This window comes from Tiliqua scincoides, chromosome 4 (genome assembly GCF_035046505.1).
Source record: "Tiliqua scincoides isolate rTilSci1 chromosome 4, rTilSci1.hap2, whole genome shotgun sequence".
In the NCBI taxonomy this organism is placed as follows: Eukaryota; Metazoa; Chordata; class Lepidosauria; order Squamata; family Scincidae; genus Tiliqua; species Tiliqua scincoides.
In genome coordinates, this window is record NC_089824.1 from 49,549,202 (window position 1) to 49,563,561 (window position 14,360).

A 14,360-nucleotide genomic window follows, 5' to 3' on the forward strand; every position below is an offset into this window, starting at 1 on the left:
TTTATATTATATTATAAATATTCATAGTAACAAGACACAGAAGATCCTGAAAACATCCACATCAGAGGTTTGAACTGCCATCCTACAACAATCCATGACTTACATTACACAAAATACAACAAAAAGTCTCATTGTATGTTAAAGGTTAATCAATTTATTTCAGCATAAACTTTCATGGACTACAAATTGCTTCATCAGATATGTGATTTTTTTCATGCATTTGATTAAGTGGGCTGTAGTCCACAAACGTTTATGCTGAAATACATTAGTCATTATATTGCTTCATTGTTTTTGCTGCAACAGACTAGTAAGGCTATCTCTTTGCAAGTCATTTACAGTACACAGGGTGATTCTACAATGGGTAGTAATGTAATTTTCAGATAATATGAAGAGTTGAACTGAGAAAACAATAATAGGAGTTCTATTAAACTGCTTTCCAGAGTTTGAATATTTGGAAAGACCAGGGGTGGGGGGATATTTGTGGAAAGAACTTTTTTGCGTACTGTTTCTTGACTGCCATCAGGTGAAAGGAAAAGAAGTAGTTTAAAAGCAAATGAGTGGTCTCTTCTGTGCTAAACATCTCTTGATGTTCCAAAATTGTTTATCTAGTGTGCATTATCCAGTGGTAGCCAGATCATCATTATCACTATTAAACTCTAATAGTAAGCTTGATGTTCCCATTCCTATCAACTGGGCAGTGAAAAAGGCCGCACGCAGATAGTTTGTATACTTCCCTTTGCTTAAGCAAGACTGGCAAAATGCTAGAAGAGTGATGTTCAGATTTTTTGGATGTCTATTTTAGGTTGATATAGGTTTTTTCCCCCCACCGTAGACTCAATGCAGAAGTTATGCCTTATGGGCATGCATCAGGTCAGAAGACATGACATGTGTGACTGGTGGGAAGGCATGATCTTGAGAAGCTTCAATACACTGTGAACTAGACACAGGCAAACTTTCAACTGTTCATCTCAGATGAACTCAGAAATGATCCAATGTTTTTCCCAGAGCCAAGAAACTTGATTATTTCCAGCTAATTCGAGCCTCAAAAAACAACTGCCAGTTCTCTATCAGCTCCATCCCCAAACGCACACCTCCCCTGCTCTTTACTTATTGGTCTGCAATGATTTTTTTCTCCCTTCCTCTATTGCAGAACGGTGTGCCATGAAGGAAGCAGTGAGGATTTCTCTCCTGCACATTAGTTTTGCCTATTCACTGATCTACAGTGTGCCAAGTAGAAAGACATGGTAGAAAGACACTGTCCAGAGTGTTGGGAGGCCGTGCACAGTTTCCTCAGGCCTCAGAATGTCTTGAAAGGCCACAAAAATGTCACTTCCATTTCCCCCCGATAAACTGGAAATTCTGTGGTTTTTTTGCCCAAAACTGGCATTCTGAGGATCAGAGAAGCCACATGCAGTCTCCCAGCCTTCAGAATACCATCTGGACATGACCAGCGTATAGCTCTAGTTGCATTTGGAGGGTTTTGTTATTCACTGAGGTTCTGGGAATGGAACCTCTGCTGATAACAAGGGCCCACTGTACAGCTTAATGATACCACTTTCAGGTGTCTTTTTTCCTAGATTATCTTGAAAATGTTTTATTGCTTCAAACTGAATTGGTAACATTATATAATTTAACATTGTTTTAAATGACTGTGATTGTATTATACAATTTGTGAAGCCTGATTTGTGACCTTGTTTTGCACCTGAGGTTGGGGACCCTATTGCCCCATCTTAGCTAAACTACGGAATTTTCAGTCTTTCTTGCTGAGAAAAGCCGGGGGGGGGGGGAGATCAGGTGCCCCTTAATTTTCCCAACTAACAAGATTGACTCCTTTTCATATATTCAGTTAGCTTATTCTGCTCAGGAAATCCCTACTCAGGAAAGCTATTAAGCATCCTTAATTTTAAGCATATTCTTAAATCCATCTCTCAAATCCAGACTCAAGGGTTTTGCTATTAATTTAAGCAATGACTCAGTTTTAAAGCTGGGCTTTCTGTGAGGCTTAGGTTGCAGTCTCAAACACACTTACTAGAGAGTAAGTCCTATTAACTGTGTGTCAGGAAAGCAGAGTGGCATCTTGTTCACTTTGTCTCTGTAGCCTATCATTAGAAAGCACATTAAACTAATTAATAGCTAAATGAGAGTCAGAAAAATGTGACTCTAGCAAATGCAACTAATTAGATAGCAGTGGCCAGCAGAAATTTTGTACCAGAACTTCTTGACTTTACATATTCTAGAGCAGGAGCAATTTAAGCAGCGAGGGCCACTGGCATCCAGGAGCAGCACAGGCCTGGATCCCTGAGAACTGTAATTTCTCAAAGGTCCTGAGTTGCAAGGAACCAGAAACCCTGGGAAACTATTATTCCTAGGGAATTTGTTGCCCAAAATGCTGACACTGCATCACAACTGCAAGACTAAGGCCACAATCCTAACCAGGTCTACTCAGAAGTCCTATTTTGTTCATTGGGGCTTACTCTCAGGAAAGTGTGATTAGGATTGCAGCCTGACTCCTTTTTATATTTTTCACAGCTGCCAGTTATGTTTAGGGAGAATAGGAAGACAGTAGTGAATAGCTCATGTCAGGATTGGTGAGGCCTTTTTGTCTTTCCTAGAGATGAGGGATTCAAATAGGGTGGCCTTGTGTGTTTGAGATTGCATCATTAGGAGCAGACGCAAACCTGAAATAAATTAATTTGGGTCCACCAACCAATTCTTCCAAATATGCTGGGCAAAACATACTGGGAGCAGAAAAAGTTGGCTTGTCAGAGAAGATTAAAGCAGCATCAGTGGAGTGATCCTGTTTCAATCACTCCCCTAAATGAGGAGCAACTACAGCAGGGTAGTTTTGCATTCCTGTTCTCCTCTAGCCCTGCCACTGTGATTTCTTGCATGTGGCAGTGGCATTTGAGGAAGAGGCAAGTCACTAATGCTCTGATTCTCTTCTTGTATGTAAGTAAGAAGAATGATGAATTTCAGGGTAAAGACTGGTGAGTGGGAGGTCAGGGGAGTTGGCAGGTAGGCTCAGATGCAGGGCAAACTAAGTCACCACCTCCCCAGTCTACCACTCAGAGCACCTGCTTCAGCAAGCTTCATGGGTGAGCCTTATCCTACTATGTTTCCCATAGGTCTTGGTGTGTGCTTTACAGCTGCAGGATGTAACAAAGGCAGCAGTTACAGTCTTTTTTTCATGCTGTCTGAGTTCCAATGGCTGGAACTATTGTGTTTTATTGTTTTTAATGTCTTTTATATCTGTATATGTATAGTTTATGTTTTTATTGTTTTTAATTGCGAGCTGCCTTGAGTGTCTCTCAGTGGATAGAAAGGCGGGATATAAATCTCTAAAATAAATAAAATAAATAAAAACTATGGTGCATGGCTGGAGAAGGGTGGGGCCTTTGGTCTCATAATTACTTCCCTGGTGCAGGACACCCTTGGCATCCAAGCCACTGACCACAGTGACCCAGTTGATGGCTGTTTTCAATCAAAGGTGGGGCTGAGGGTGGGAAAAAGAGATAAGTGAAAATGAAGAGGAAGTTCAGAAATAATCAAGTGGAAAACTGGTGGAGTGCGAAAGAGAAGAAAACCAGTGAATGGAAGCAAGAAGGGACAGAGGCAGGAGAGGGAGCAAGTAAGAGATGAGGAGGAGGGAAAAGCTCAGAAGGGGAGGAAAATAAGGAAGGGGAAACCATGAAAGAGAATCACCAAGGAAGAAGAGGGAGAAGGGAGCAAACCAGCATACTGGCTAGGCCAGGAGCTTTATTGGGCTACAGGAGACTACACGAACCCTAAGCAGCCTTCCAAGAAAAAAAGCTCAGCCCCTTTGGCAGGCAGTCAGAGACTGGCAGTGTGACTCACTGTGAGGTTGAAGAGGCCACCTGTGTGAAGTAATACCAGGTGAGCTGAAAGGGATAACGCTAGGGGTGGAAGTTGGAAGTTGGATGCCTCCGGAAGCATCATTACAACTTCCCTTCCTTTTGTGTTGATCTAGCTGGATGGGCCAGTAAAACAACAGAGAGCAACTGCAGTGTTTCCAGAGCTTCTTTTGAACCCATATCAAGGAGGGAGATGTAGCTCCCCAACCCATATGAGGCAGACTTACCTTCTGGGGGGGGGGGAGCCACACTCTGCCAGCTAAATTTCAATGGAAAAAAGGAGAGGATGGTTGCAGCAGTGGGGACAGCTAACGCTGGGGCTAACAATGAATTTGTACAGAACAGATCCCAAATGTTGTTCTCCAAAATACACAATGCAGGTACTATCTATCTTGGTAATAGTGTATGTTGAAAAAAAAAAGTTACTTTGGAAATCTGAACTACTCTTGGAAGCATTAAGGTAGCATGTCTTCACCCAGTGCAAAGAATTCTTCTGGCTAATATAGAAGAGCAAAACTTTGCTTTTTCATATAAGTAAAGGGTAAACATATAGAGAAGGATAATGGCACACTAGCTACCTGGAACCCTTCAGTGATCATCATAGTAATTTTAAATGCTTATGGAAATTGTACTTTGCTTTCAGTCATGTCCTTTTACAGTAGCTTACAATCCTGAGTCCATTTACACACATTGGTAGGATTAACAATGCAATCCTATGTCTACTCAAAAGTAAGTTTCACTGAATTCAGCGGGACTCCTAGGAAATAGGATTTTATTTTATTTTAAACTGTATAGGATTTTAACCTTAGGCATATATAACTGGACACAACATTGTGTCCAATTATTTATTCTTGTATAGATTTCTTAGTAAAATTTAAAAGAATCAAAACCTTCTGGGATGTCTGTTTTAGGCTGATTGGTTTCCAGTGATTGCTTGGTAAATTACAATGAACACAATGCCTGAAAATTAGCTTGGCATTTGTTAATGTGCTTGTGATATGGAATTTCATGTTTTCAGGATGAGAGCTCCATAGAAAGTGATGAATTTGATCTGAGTGACTCCACCAGGATGTCTGCTGTGAACTCTGATCTTAGTTCAAATCTTGAAGAAAGAATTCAAAGTCCACAGAATCTCCAGGGCCAGCAAGATGGTAAGTTTATCATTCACCAAATGAAGCTGAGTTTTGTTGCTTCTTTCCATTTCCTTCTCTTCCTTCTATGTAGTTTAACTGTATCATTTAATAGATGATGACTTGGTATACTATCTTATTGTTTTGATTAGGTTGACTTTCCAAACTGTGCAGTCACACGAGAATACACAATGAAAAAATGGTTTAGGACAGGAAATGAAGGCTTTTTTTTTTTATACCATGCATTCCCTAGGATGCTTCTGATCTGAGAATAGTGTTGCTGTGTCTCAAGACAATTGTACCCACTGTTTTGTGTCTAAGTGATCTGGCCTACTTTTGGGCCATTTTCCAAGGACACAAAACTATCCAGCTTTTCCTATGATTTATTATTAAAAGACAATGCACTCTCTGAGTGCCTACTCTTACTTTCTCTTATATAAGTGAATGACTGCCATTCACTTCTAAGGGAAAAGATAAAAGGCTGTACAGGGCAGAACCTAGCCACACAATACATGCACATTTGCTCAAGGTTTCATAAATATTAAGACCTTCATGCTACATATCCTCTACCCAATATAATAATGGCAATTTTGCTAGTGGATAATAGCACTGCAAACAAAGAATACTATGGCACAAAGGTTTGTGTGAGAAATCAATCCATCAATTGGCATCCTTCAGTCTCGGAAGACTATGGTATCGCGCTCTGAAAAGTGGATCTGGAACAGTGTCTAGTGTGGCTGAAAAGGCCAATTCGGGAGTGACAATCACCTCCACACTGGGAGCAAATGTAGTCTGTCCCTGGTGTGTCTCCCTGGCTACAGGCCTTCCTTCTTTGCCTCTTTGCCTCAGTCTGTTGGGCAAGTGTCTCTTCAAACTGGGAGAGGCCATGCTGCACAGCCTGCCTCCAAGTGGGGCGCTCAGAGGCCAAGGTTTCCCATCTGTTGAGGTCCATTCCTAAGGCCTTCAGATCCCTCTTGCAGATGTCCTTGTATCGCAGCTGTGGTCTACCTGTAGGGTGCTTTCCCTACATGAGTTCTCCACAGAGGAGATCTTTTGGGATCTGGCCATCACCCATTTTCACGACATGACCGAGCCAACGCAGGCGTCTCTGTTTCTGCAGTACAAACATGCTAGGGATTCCAGCTCGTTCCAGGACTGTGTTGTTTGGAACTTTGTCCTGCCATGTGATGCCGAGGATGCATCAGAGGCAGCGCATGTGGAAAGCTTTCAGTTTCCTCTTCTGTTGTGAGCAAAGAGTCCATGACTGGCTGCAGTACAGAAGTGTACTCAAGACGCAAGCTCTGTAAACCTGGATCTTGGTATGTTCCGTCAGCTTCTTGTTGGACCAGACTCTTTGTGAGTCTGGAAAACGTGGTAGCTGCTTTACCGATGCATTTGTTTAGCTCGGTATCGAGAGAAAATGTGTCGGAGATCATTGAGCCAAGGTATACAAAGTCAGGGACAACCTCCAGTTCACACACAGAGATTGTAATGCAGGGAGGTGAGTCCACATCCTGAACCATGACCTGTGCTTTCTTCAGGCTGATTGTCAGTCCAAAGTCTTGGCAGGCCTTGCTAAAACAGTTCATGAGCTGCTGGAGATCTTTAGCAAAGTGGGCAGTGACTGCTGCATCGTTGGCAAAGAGGAAGTCACGCAGACATTTCAGCTGGACTTTGGACTTTGTTCTCAGTCTGGAGAGGTTGAAGAGCTTTCTGTCTGATCTGGTCCGGAGATAGATGCCTTCTGTTGCAGTTCCAAAGGCCTGCTTCAGCAGGACAGCGAAGAAAATCCCAAACAAGGTCGGCGCAAGAACACAGCCCTGCTTCACTCCGCTTTGGATGTCAAAGGGGTCTGATGTGGAGCCATCGAAGACAACAGTGCCCTTCATGTCCTTGTGGAAGGATCTGATGATGCTAGGGGCCTGGGTGGACATCCAGTCTTGGGGAGAATCTTGAAGAGGCCGTCCCTGCTGACCAGGTTGAAAGCCTTTGTGAGATCTATGAAGGCTATAAAGAGTGGCTGTCGTTGTTCCCTGCATTTCTCCTGCAGCTGTCTAAGGGAGAATACCATATCAGTGGTGGACCTGTTGGCTTGGAATCTGCACTGCGATTCTGGATAGATGCTCTCTGCAAGTACCTTTAGCCTCTTTAATGCAACTCAGGCAAACAGATTTCCTACAATGCTAAGGAGAGAGATAATAATCAAAATAATAATTAAGTATTTATATACCACCTTTCTGGTCATCGGATTACTTCTCCAACTTTATTCAAGGCGGTTTACATAGGCAGGCGTTTCTCAAGGGGAATTTTTACAATTCCCCTTGAGGAATTCCCCTTTTACAATTTTTACAAGGGAATTGTAAAAATCCCCTCAAGGGGATTTTTACAAACATAGAGGTTCTCTCTTTCAATAACCAACAGCATTTCAGAATGGATCTTCCTGGTTTGATCTCAGTTCTGGCCTCCAGTTCTCCCACACAGGCTGACAAGCAGCTCCATCTCTCACATGGAGGGCAGCCAAGACATTTCTTGCTCACACCAAGAGCAGGTGGAATCACTCAGCTGGGCTTGTCAGCTGCTTCAAGGTCTCGCCATTCTCAGCCGTTCAGGGAGCTGCTGGTGTCCTCGAACTGGTGACCTTCTGATGTTATCTTCAGGCTAACAGAGGCTCTACCCTCTAGACCAGACCATCCTGACCAGAGATGCCGCGGTATTTATTGCAGTCGCCACCGTTGCCTTTGTTCTTGTACAGTGTGATGATGTTTGTGTCCTGAGGTACTCCACCTTCTCTTCAGCAGAGACAGAGGGTTTCATGCAGCTCAGTGGTGATGATCTCTTTGCAGCACTTTAGCAGGGATGCTGTCTTTCTCAGGTGCCTTGCTAGAGGCAAGGGAGTCCAGGGCCATGTGAAGTTCTTCTAGAGTTGGTTCACTGTCAGGCTCCTCCAACACAGGCAGTCACTCAATGTTGTTCAGCGCTTCTTTGGTAACTACATTTTCTCTGGAATACAGCTCAGAGTAGTACTGCACCCAGTGTTCCATCTGTAGTTATGTGTGAGAAAAGACCTCTACAATTTCACTGTGTGTTAGCATCACACACAAGTGTAGGATGTCAGGAACTCCCTCTCCCATTTCAGTCCCACATTGGACAACATTTTGGGACAGAGAGTGCTATAATAGCTCTAGTTTCCACAATAAATTGATGACAATGAACTCTTTGTCTTTTTCATCTACTCTGGAAATTATGGTGGAATGCATGAGGGTTAACTCAAAGAAAATTAAAATGTTGATGATTTCTGGTCCCTGTGATCTGAGGGAGGCAAGAATTCCATGGGATCTTGCTTCCCACAACAGTATATAGCAGAGGTTGCCAAACTGGAGCATCATGATTACTAGAGGTAGAGATTGCTATGACAGTTCAACTATCATATCCAGTGTTCAGGGTAATATGTGAAAGGTTCAATGGCTGTTGGGCTAGATTGCCACTATATGATGCATCCAAATCTTGAAATAAACTGTAAGTTTCTACTTTACTGAGATAAATGTGTGGTTTGTTGCTGTGAATGATACCATTAGTTGAAGCACAGTTTGCGAAGATTGGGGCAAATTTTGCACAGGTGAAATCTATCTTGGCCAGGATGCTTCCTTCCATTGCATAGTGTTCACTTTAACCTTTGTCTCCTGCCTGTCATGTTTTTTCAGTGCCCTAGCTCTGACTGTCAATGTACACATCTATACTCCTGCCCCCAGTTGCCCCTCTGGATGACAGGACTGCAGTATGCCCAGTTCAGTACATCTAATCCTAAATCGTTGACTGTTGTCCCCAAGGCTTCCCACCCCATTGCCCTAAACTAATTCATTCTGATAGAATCCTCTGTCACTTACCCACAAGCAGGATTCCAGCCTAGCAGCTGGGGCTCTGCTTTTATTCCCCCTGTTCTTTCTTGGAGAACTCCAAGTCATAATATGAGCATGTCAGACCCACTGGTGGTGCCTAAAACCAGCATCTGTAAAATGCTGTGTCTGAAAACAAGATCATGATGGGTCTTATTTTAAAATTAAAGGTTACTAGAAACACCATATGCATATCTGGTCTGAGTGATTCATGAAGATAACTCCCCTTAAGGTCTTGTCGATTTAAGAATTGGGGCCTAGTTGTGTTGGTGAGAATAACAATTGCACATCTCTTTCTAAAGGAATATAGACTTTTTGTTGGCTTACTTGGTTTATGGCCTACTTCAGACTATTTGTTATGGAAGGGACAGCTTATTAATGCTTCAAAACCAACAGGATTCAAATGTAAAGGACAACACCAGGGCAGCAGCTCTGAGAGCATCTAGACTGGGGAAGAACATCCAGAGGTTTCTGTTAAAAAATCTCTAAAAATTTCAGGTAGATTTTGAAAAGTGAGCATATTGGATCCTATACTTGCAGCCCAATCCAAACATTCAATTTACAACAGCAGAACAGAGTTTTGCTATTGGAAATGGCCATACAGTGGTGCCTACAGTGGCTATTTTGGAGCCACTGTCTCAAACATTAGCGGTTCCACTGGCCCAGTGCTGCAGCCGGCTACCTTCTGGAGCACAGGTAAGCAAGCACTAGGGATGGGGAATTGGACAAATAGGATAGGGAGGAATTGAGGAGTGTCTAGACAGGGAAGGTGAATGGCTGAGGCAGAATGGGGGAAGGATGAGGTGGATCCCAGCAGCAGTGACTTGCACTGAGACCAAACACATTCCCTCTCCCTTACAGTTCTCAGTTCTTACACTAGCAAAATAGCTAGGATAGGTACAAGGAGACCTATTGGGGAAGTGGAGACTTGCCACAAGGTAAAGGAACAAATGCTCCCATACCTTCAGCAGGCCTCCATGACTGCTGCCCACCGCAGGATTCAGCGTGCACCACGTTGGCACAGCTGCATCAGCACTATGGAAGTTAGGATTGGGCTCTTGGAAGTGGAAATCTAATGAGCAAGTGGGATGAGTTCTAACACACATTTTGAGAACTCTGTGATTAGAGCAGAATAATAGTATTTGCTGTTCAATGGGATATTGTAATGGTTCCCAGACTTTATAGCACTGGGACCCACTTTTTAGAATGACAATCTGTCAAAACCCACTTAGCTTTACTAGACAAAGAAGTGTTCTAGAAAGAAATAATATTTGTTATTAATAATAAACCAGGGTCCTATGCTCCCAGGACCACTAGAGACCTTACACATAACATGTGTATAGACATTTGCTAGACTTCCTAGAAATGGAGTTCAAAGGTTGTTCCCCCAAACCTTTTTTGCAGTCATTCCAGCGGTCTTCCAGGCCAGACAAAAGGCTGAAACTGGGTTCACTTGTGATCTATGGCATGTCAATTACTAAAAATGGGAAAATGTGGCATTTTAATTTGGGGGTATGCAGAAGACCTTGTACCACAAGTTAATACTCCGGCCACGAGAATGGTCTCTCCATCTGGATTTCCCACTGCTGCAATTTTCTTTTGCAAACTGTGTAAGGATGCTTGCTTTAAAAAAAGAGAGAGGAAATTTCAGAAACTTCTTGCAGTCCACCAAAAATTGGCTTGCAACCCACTGGTGGGTCCTGACCCCCAGTTTGGGAAACACTGGGATAATGTAATACAGTGGGACTTACTTCCATGCAACCTATGATTGCAATCCTATACTCACATTCCTGGGAGTAAGCCCTTTTGAACTTGGTAGAACTTATTTCTAAGTAGAAATACATAGGATTGGGCTTTTAGGCTCTGATCCTTAGTGGGTTTGTATGCATACAAATTGTATGAAAGTGTGTTTTGGGGTGGGGCCTATCCCTGTATACCTAGTCATGAAGAAGTAAATAGGGCTAATGGCTTGAGAACTGCAACATAGCACTTTGTTTAAGCCCAAAGCATTGTGCTGATTCAACTTTATGTTCTTTTGCATTAGATAAAAACTCTGTTCTCCTTTCCACTAGGGAAAACCTTCTCCTAAGATCTGCAAAAGTGTTCTATACAAATAAATCATAGTTTAAGCATCTATCTTATATGCAGGTGGAATTTTGACTGTGGACCCAGTCCTAACCAATTTTCCAGCACCAGTGCAGCCGCAATGCAGCTCACAACTGTTTCCGTATCTTAAGGAGGCCTCTGTGACTGCTGCCCCACCACAAGATGCAGTGCATGCCCCACTGGCACAGCTGCACCAATACTGGAAAATTGGATAGGATTGGGCCCTGCGTTAGTAGAAGAACTAAGGACTAAAGACTGAATGGTTAGAAAAAACCTATCCAACTAATACGTCTACTGATGATGGGTACTTAGACTTTATGCATGCTTTTCCCAGTCTAGTTTGTAAACTGGCTTGATTGAGGCAAGCTGGTAGAATAATGTGGAGAAACCCCACTATTGTACAGCATCAGCTCTGATAAAACTATGTCCGCTACATCCAAGATTGTAGGTCTACCACCTTTCACAAGCATTGAATTCATTTGTCAATAAAGAAAAAAACATGGAACATTTACATCTGCATGTTTCAGAATGAGCCTCAGGGCTGAACTGAAAATCAATTGAACTGTTATCTTTTTCATGCCAAAATCACAAAAGTTTGTTCAGAGTGGGAGTAAGCGATATCACTGTATCAAAGAAAATTAGTGCCTTTGTCACCTGTGCAGAGTTTAACTGAATCTGACATATATCTCTAGTTCACTGACTTAAATTATATTCAGTTGCTTCAAAGGTGTAATGCCCATTGAACTTTCTGAGATGCACTGTAAGTTTCACAAATTAATATCAGGAGACCCCATGAAAAAGGATGCATCATGGGAATCTCCTTCCTGCCATAAGCCTTCCTCTTGGAATTTGGAATGAAATTTCTAAATACCCAAGGCCAGGTCAGAGCAAACAGCACACCGGGATACCTGTCTTTTCTCATGACACAGATCTTCCTCTTATGCCACTCAACTCTTTACCAGCAAGTCTTTATCTTCAACTGAACAATCATTTCAGAGTAGAAATTATATAAATGTTATATAAATCTAGAACTTGCTTGAGTGGAACTCTTTGTGTTTTCTTCTTTCTCACAAAGCAGCCACAGAGGGGCCAAAGTGAATTGGGGCCATGGCGTGAGAAGAAATAGGATTTAACATCTGTCCGCAGCCTCTGCCAGGCTCAGACTGAGCCTTGCAGTAAAAAAAAGTGATGCCTTGTAAGTCCATACTTGGAGTATGCCAGGCCTGTACTCCATGGAATCTCATTGTTGGTAGTTTGGAAAGGAGTCAGTTTGTCAGGCAGAAAGGTGGAAAGACACATGTAGGGCAGTTTGTAAATGATTTCTTCAGCATATTGGTACCTAAATTGGCTGCTGTTCTAGGTAACATAATAATGTCCAAGAAGCTTCCATCTCATTTTGTCCATTAGATTGGCCAAGAGAATATACTGTATATATCTGGACTGATTTTGAATGTCACTTCTCTCTTTCCCCCTAATAGATAGTGCTCTGACAACACTAATCTGATAATATGTTACCGAGCAAGGGGTACCCAGTTAATCATTGCTGTCCCAACTAGACTGTGTCATGCCTGACATCATCGGTCAGGCATGGAGTTCCCAGCAGTGTTGGGGACTGGGTTATTTTTTAACAAAAGGTGGTAACCCTAATGACAGGAAGAGTCAAGTTTGGGAACAAATTGGACTGTGCAGGGACATGAGATGAGGGGTTGGACAAGATAATTCTAAATTCCCTTTCAGCCCTGTGATTATGATTCTCTAGAACTGCGTTAAGCTGAGCAGCATAGAAATAATTTTATCCCTGCAGAAATGTAAATTGTACTGCAAGTTTTAATGTCAAGAAATGCTAGTTGATTCCTAGAGATCAGAGCACTCCATTACAGCAAAACCTGCAAAACCAAACTAAAGGGTGATCTCAAGACTAATAACAGACATGACACAATCTATGCATGGTCGCCCATTGTGTGGCAATCAGACTATGGAGGCAACATATTACTTATATACAAAAATTTCATGCATTAAGTTTCAGCATCTTAAAAGATCATGCAGACCTTCAGCATGCTATGAGAAAACTAATAATCCTACTTTTGCTAACTGCATGTGCCTTTTAATCCCCTTTCAGATTGCTTTCTTTTTTTAACAAGTGTGCTTGTTTATGTTTTGCTCTGTAATTTGCTTTCAATAGACTCAAATACTATTAGAAATGAATTATGTAGTTAGCAGATGCCATGCTGAATTCTGACTGGTCCAATGTGACCAAGGAACAATCACATTTTCCACACCACTATCCCAGCTGCACAACTGTCAGTTTCTATTACTCGTGCCTGAACAATTGAATGTGGCTTGTAATGACAATAATTGCCTCAAAATTGTTTGTCATGTTTGACTTGTTAGCAACAATCTACTAACGGTTGGTTACAATCAAGTTCTGGGTTGTTATTGCATAATTACATGTGAAGACTTTAAGCCAATAATAGCCTGCAAATGATTTTTATAAACAACATAGAAATAGTTCATGACACTTTAGTCCAATCATATTTCTCCTTTTTATATTAGCCAGGTTGTTCTGAGTAACTTTATCTCGGTGGAGAGCTAGTACAAGATTTACATTTTGCTAAAATTATCAAAATAAGGTTAAAAGGATTTGTGTTAATCCTTTTAACCTCTCATAAATTTCATTCACTGAAAAGGCTAACAAATTACATGGGAGATTTCTGTCCTCCTGTCTTTAGTTCTTCACTGAGCCAATTTTAATTGTATACTGTTTAGGCTTACAGCATTACTCATGTTAACAGCTGACCTACAGTAAAGTTTTTGCTTCTGTCCAAGTGCAACAAAATACTTGGGTGAAGGAAGAACAGCATGATGGGTACAGTACCAAGAAGTTAGCGAAGACCCTTTCTCTCTTTCTCTCTGCTTCATTGCTCTTACTGGTCCACTGGGTTTTTGCTGGGAAACTGATAATCTTTCCTCTCTCACCACCAAAGTTAGGAATCCCAGCCAGAAGGAGATTGCCTTGAGTAGCCTCCATTTCAGATTAACAGCCCCCAGATCTCGGTGGTCCCCTTAAAAAATCAACAACAGTGGAACATGATGGCCTAGAGCAGGGGCGCCCAAACCCCAGCCCTGGGGCCACTTGCGGCCCTCGAGACTTCTCAATGCGGCCCTCAGGAAGCTCCCAGTCTCCAATGAGCCTCTGGCCCTCCGGAGATTTGTTGGAGCCCACACTGGCCTGATGCAACTGCTCTCAGTGTGAGGGCGACAGTTTGACCTCTCGCATGAGCTGTGGGATGAGGGCTCCTTCCACTGCTTGTTGTTTCACATCTGTGATGCAGTAGCAGCAGCAAAGGAAAGCCTGCCTT

The 14,360-nt window shown here is 42.4% G+C and overlaps 1 protein-coding gene across 4 annotated transcripts in view; it reads left to right on the forward strand.

Annotated features, from left to right (window-relative positions):
• NOL4 (nucleolar protein 4) overlaps positions 1-14,360 on the forward strand; it is a 191,252-nt gene that overhangs the window by 74,543 nt on the left and 102,349 nt on the right. For all 4 annotated transcript variants that reach the window (XM_066625199.1, XM_066625200.1, XM_066625201.1 and 1 more), the window contains exon 5: positions 4,891-5,023. In XM_066625199.1, the coding sequence (XP_066481296.1) occupies positions 4,891-5,023 (133 nt within the window). The remainder of the gene's footprint in view (positions 1-4,890; positions 5,024-14,360) is intronic.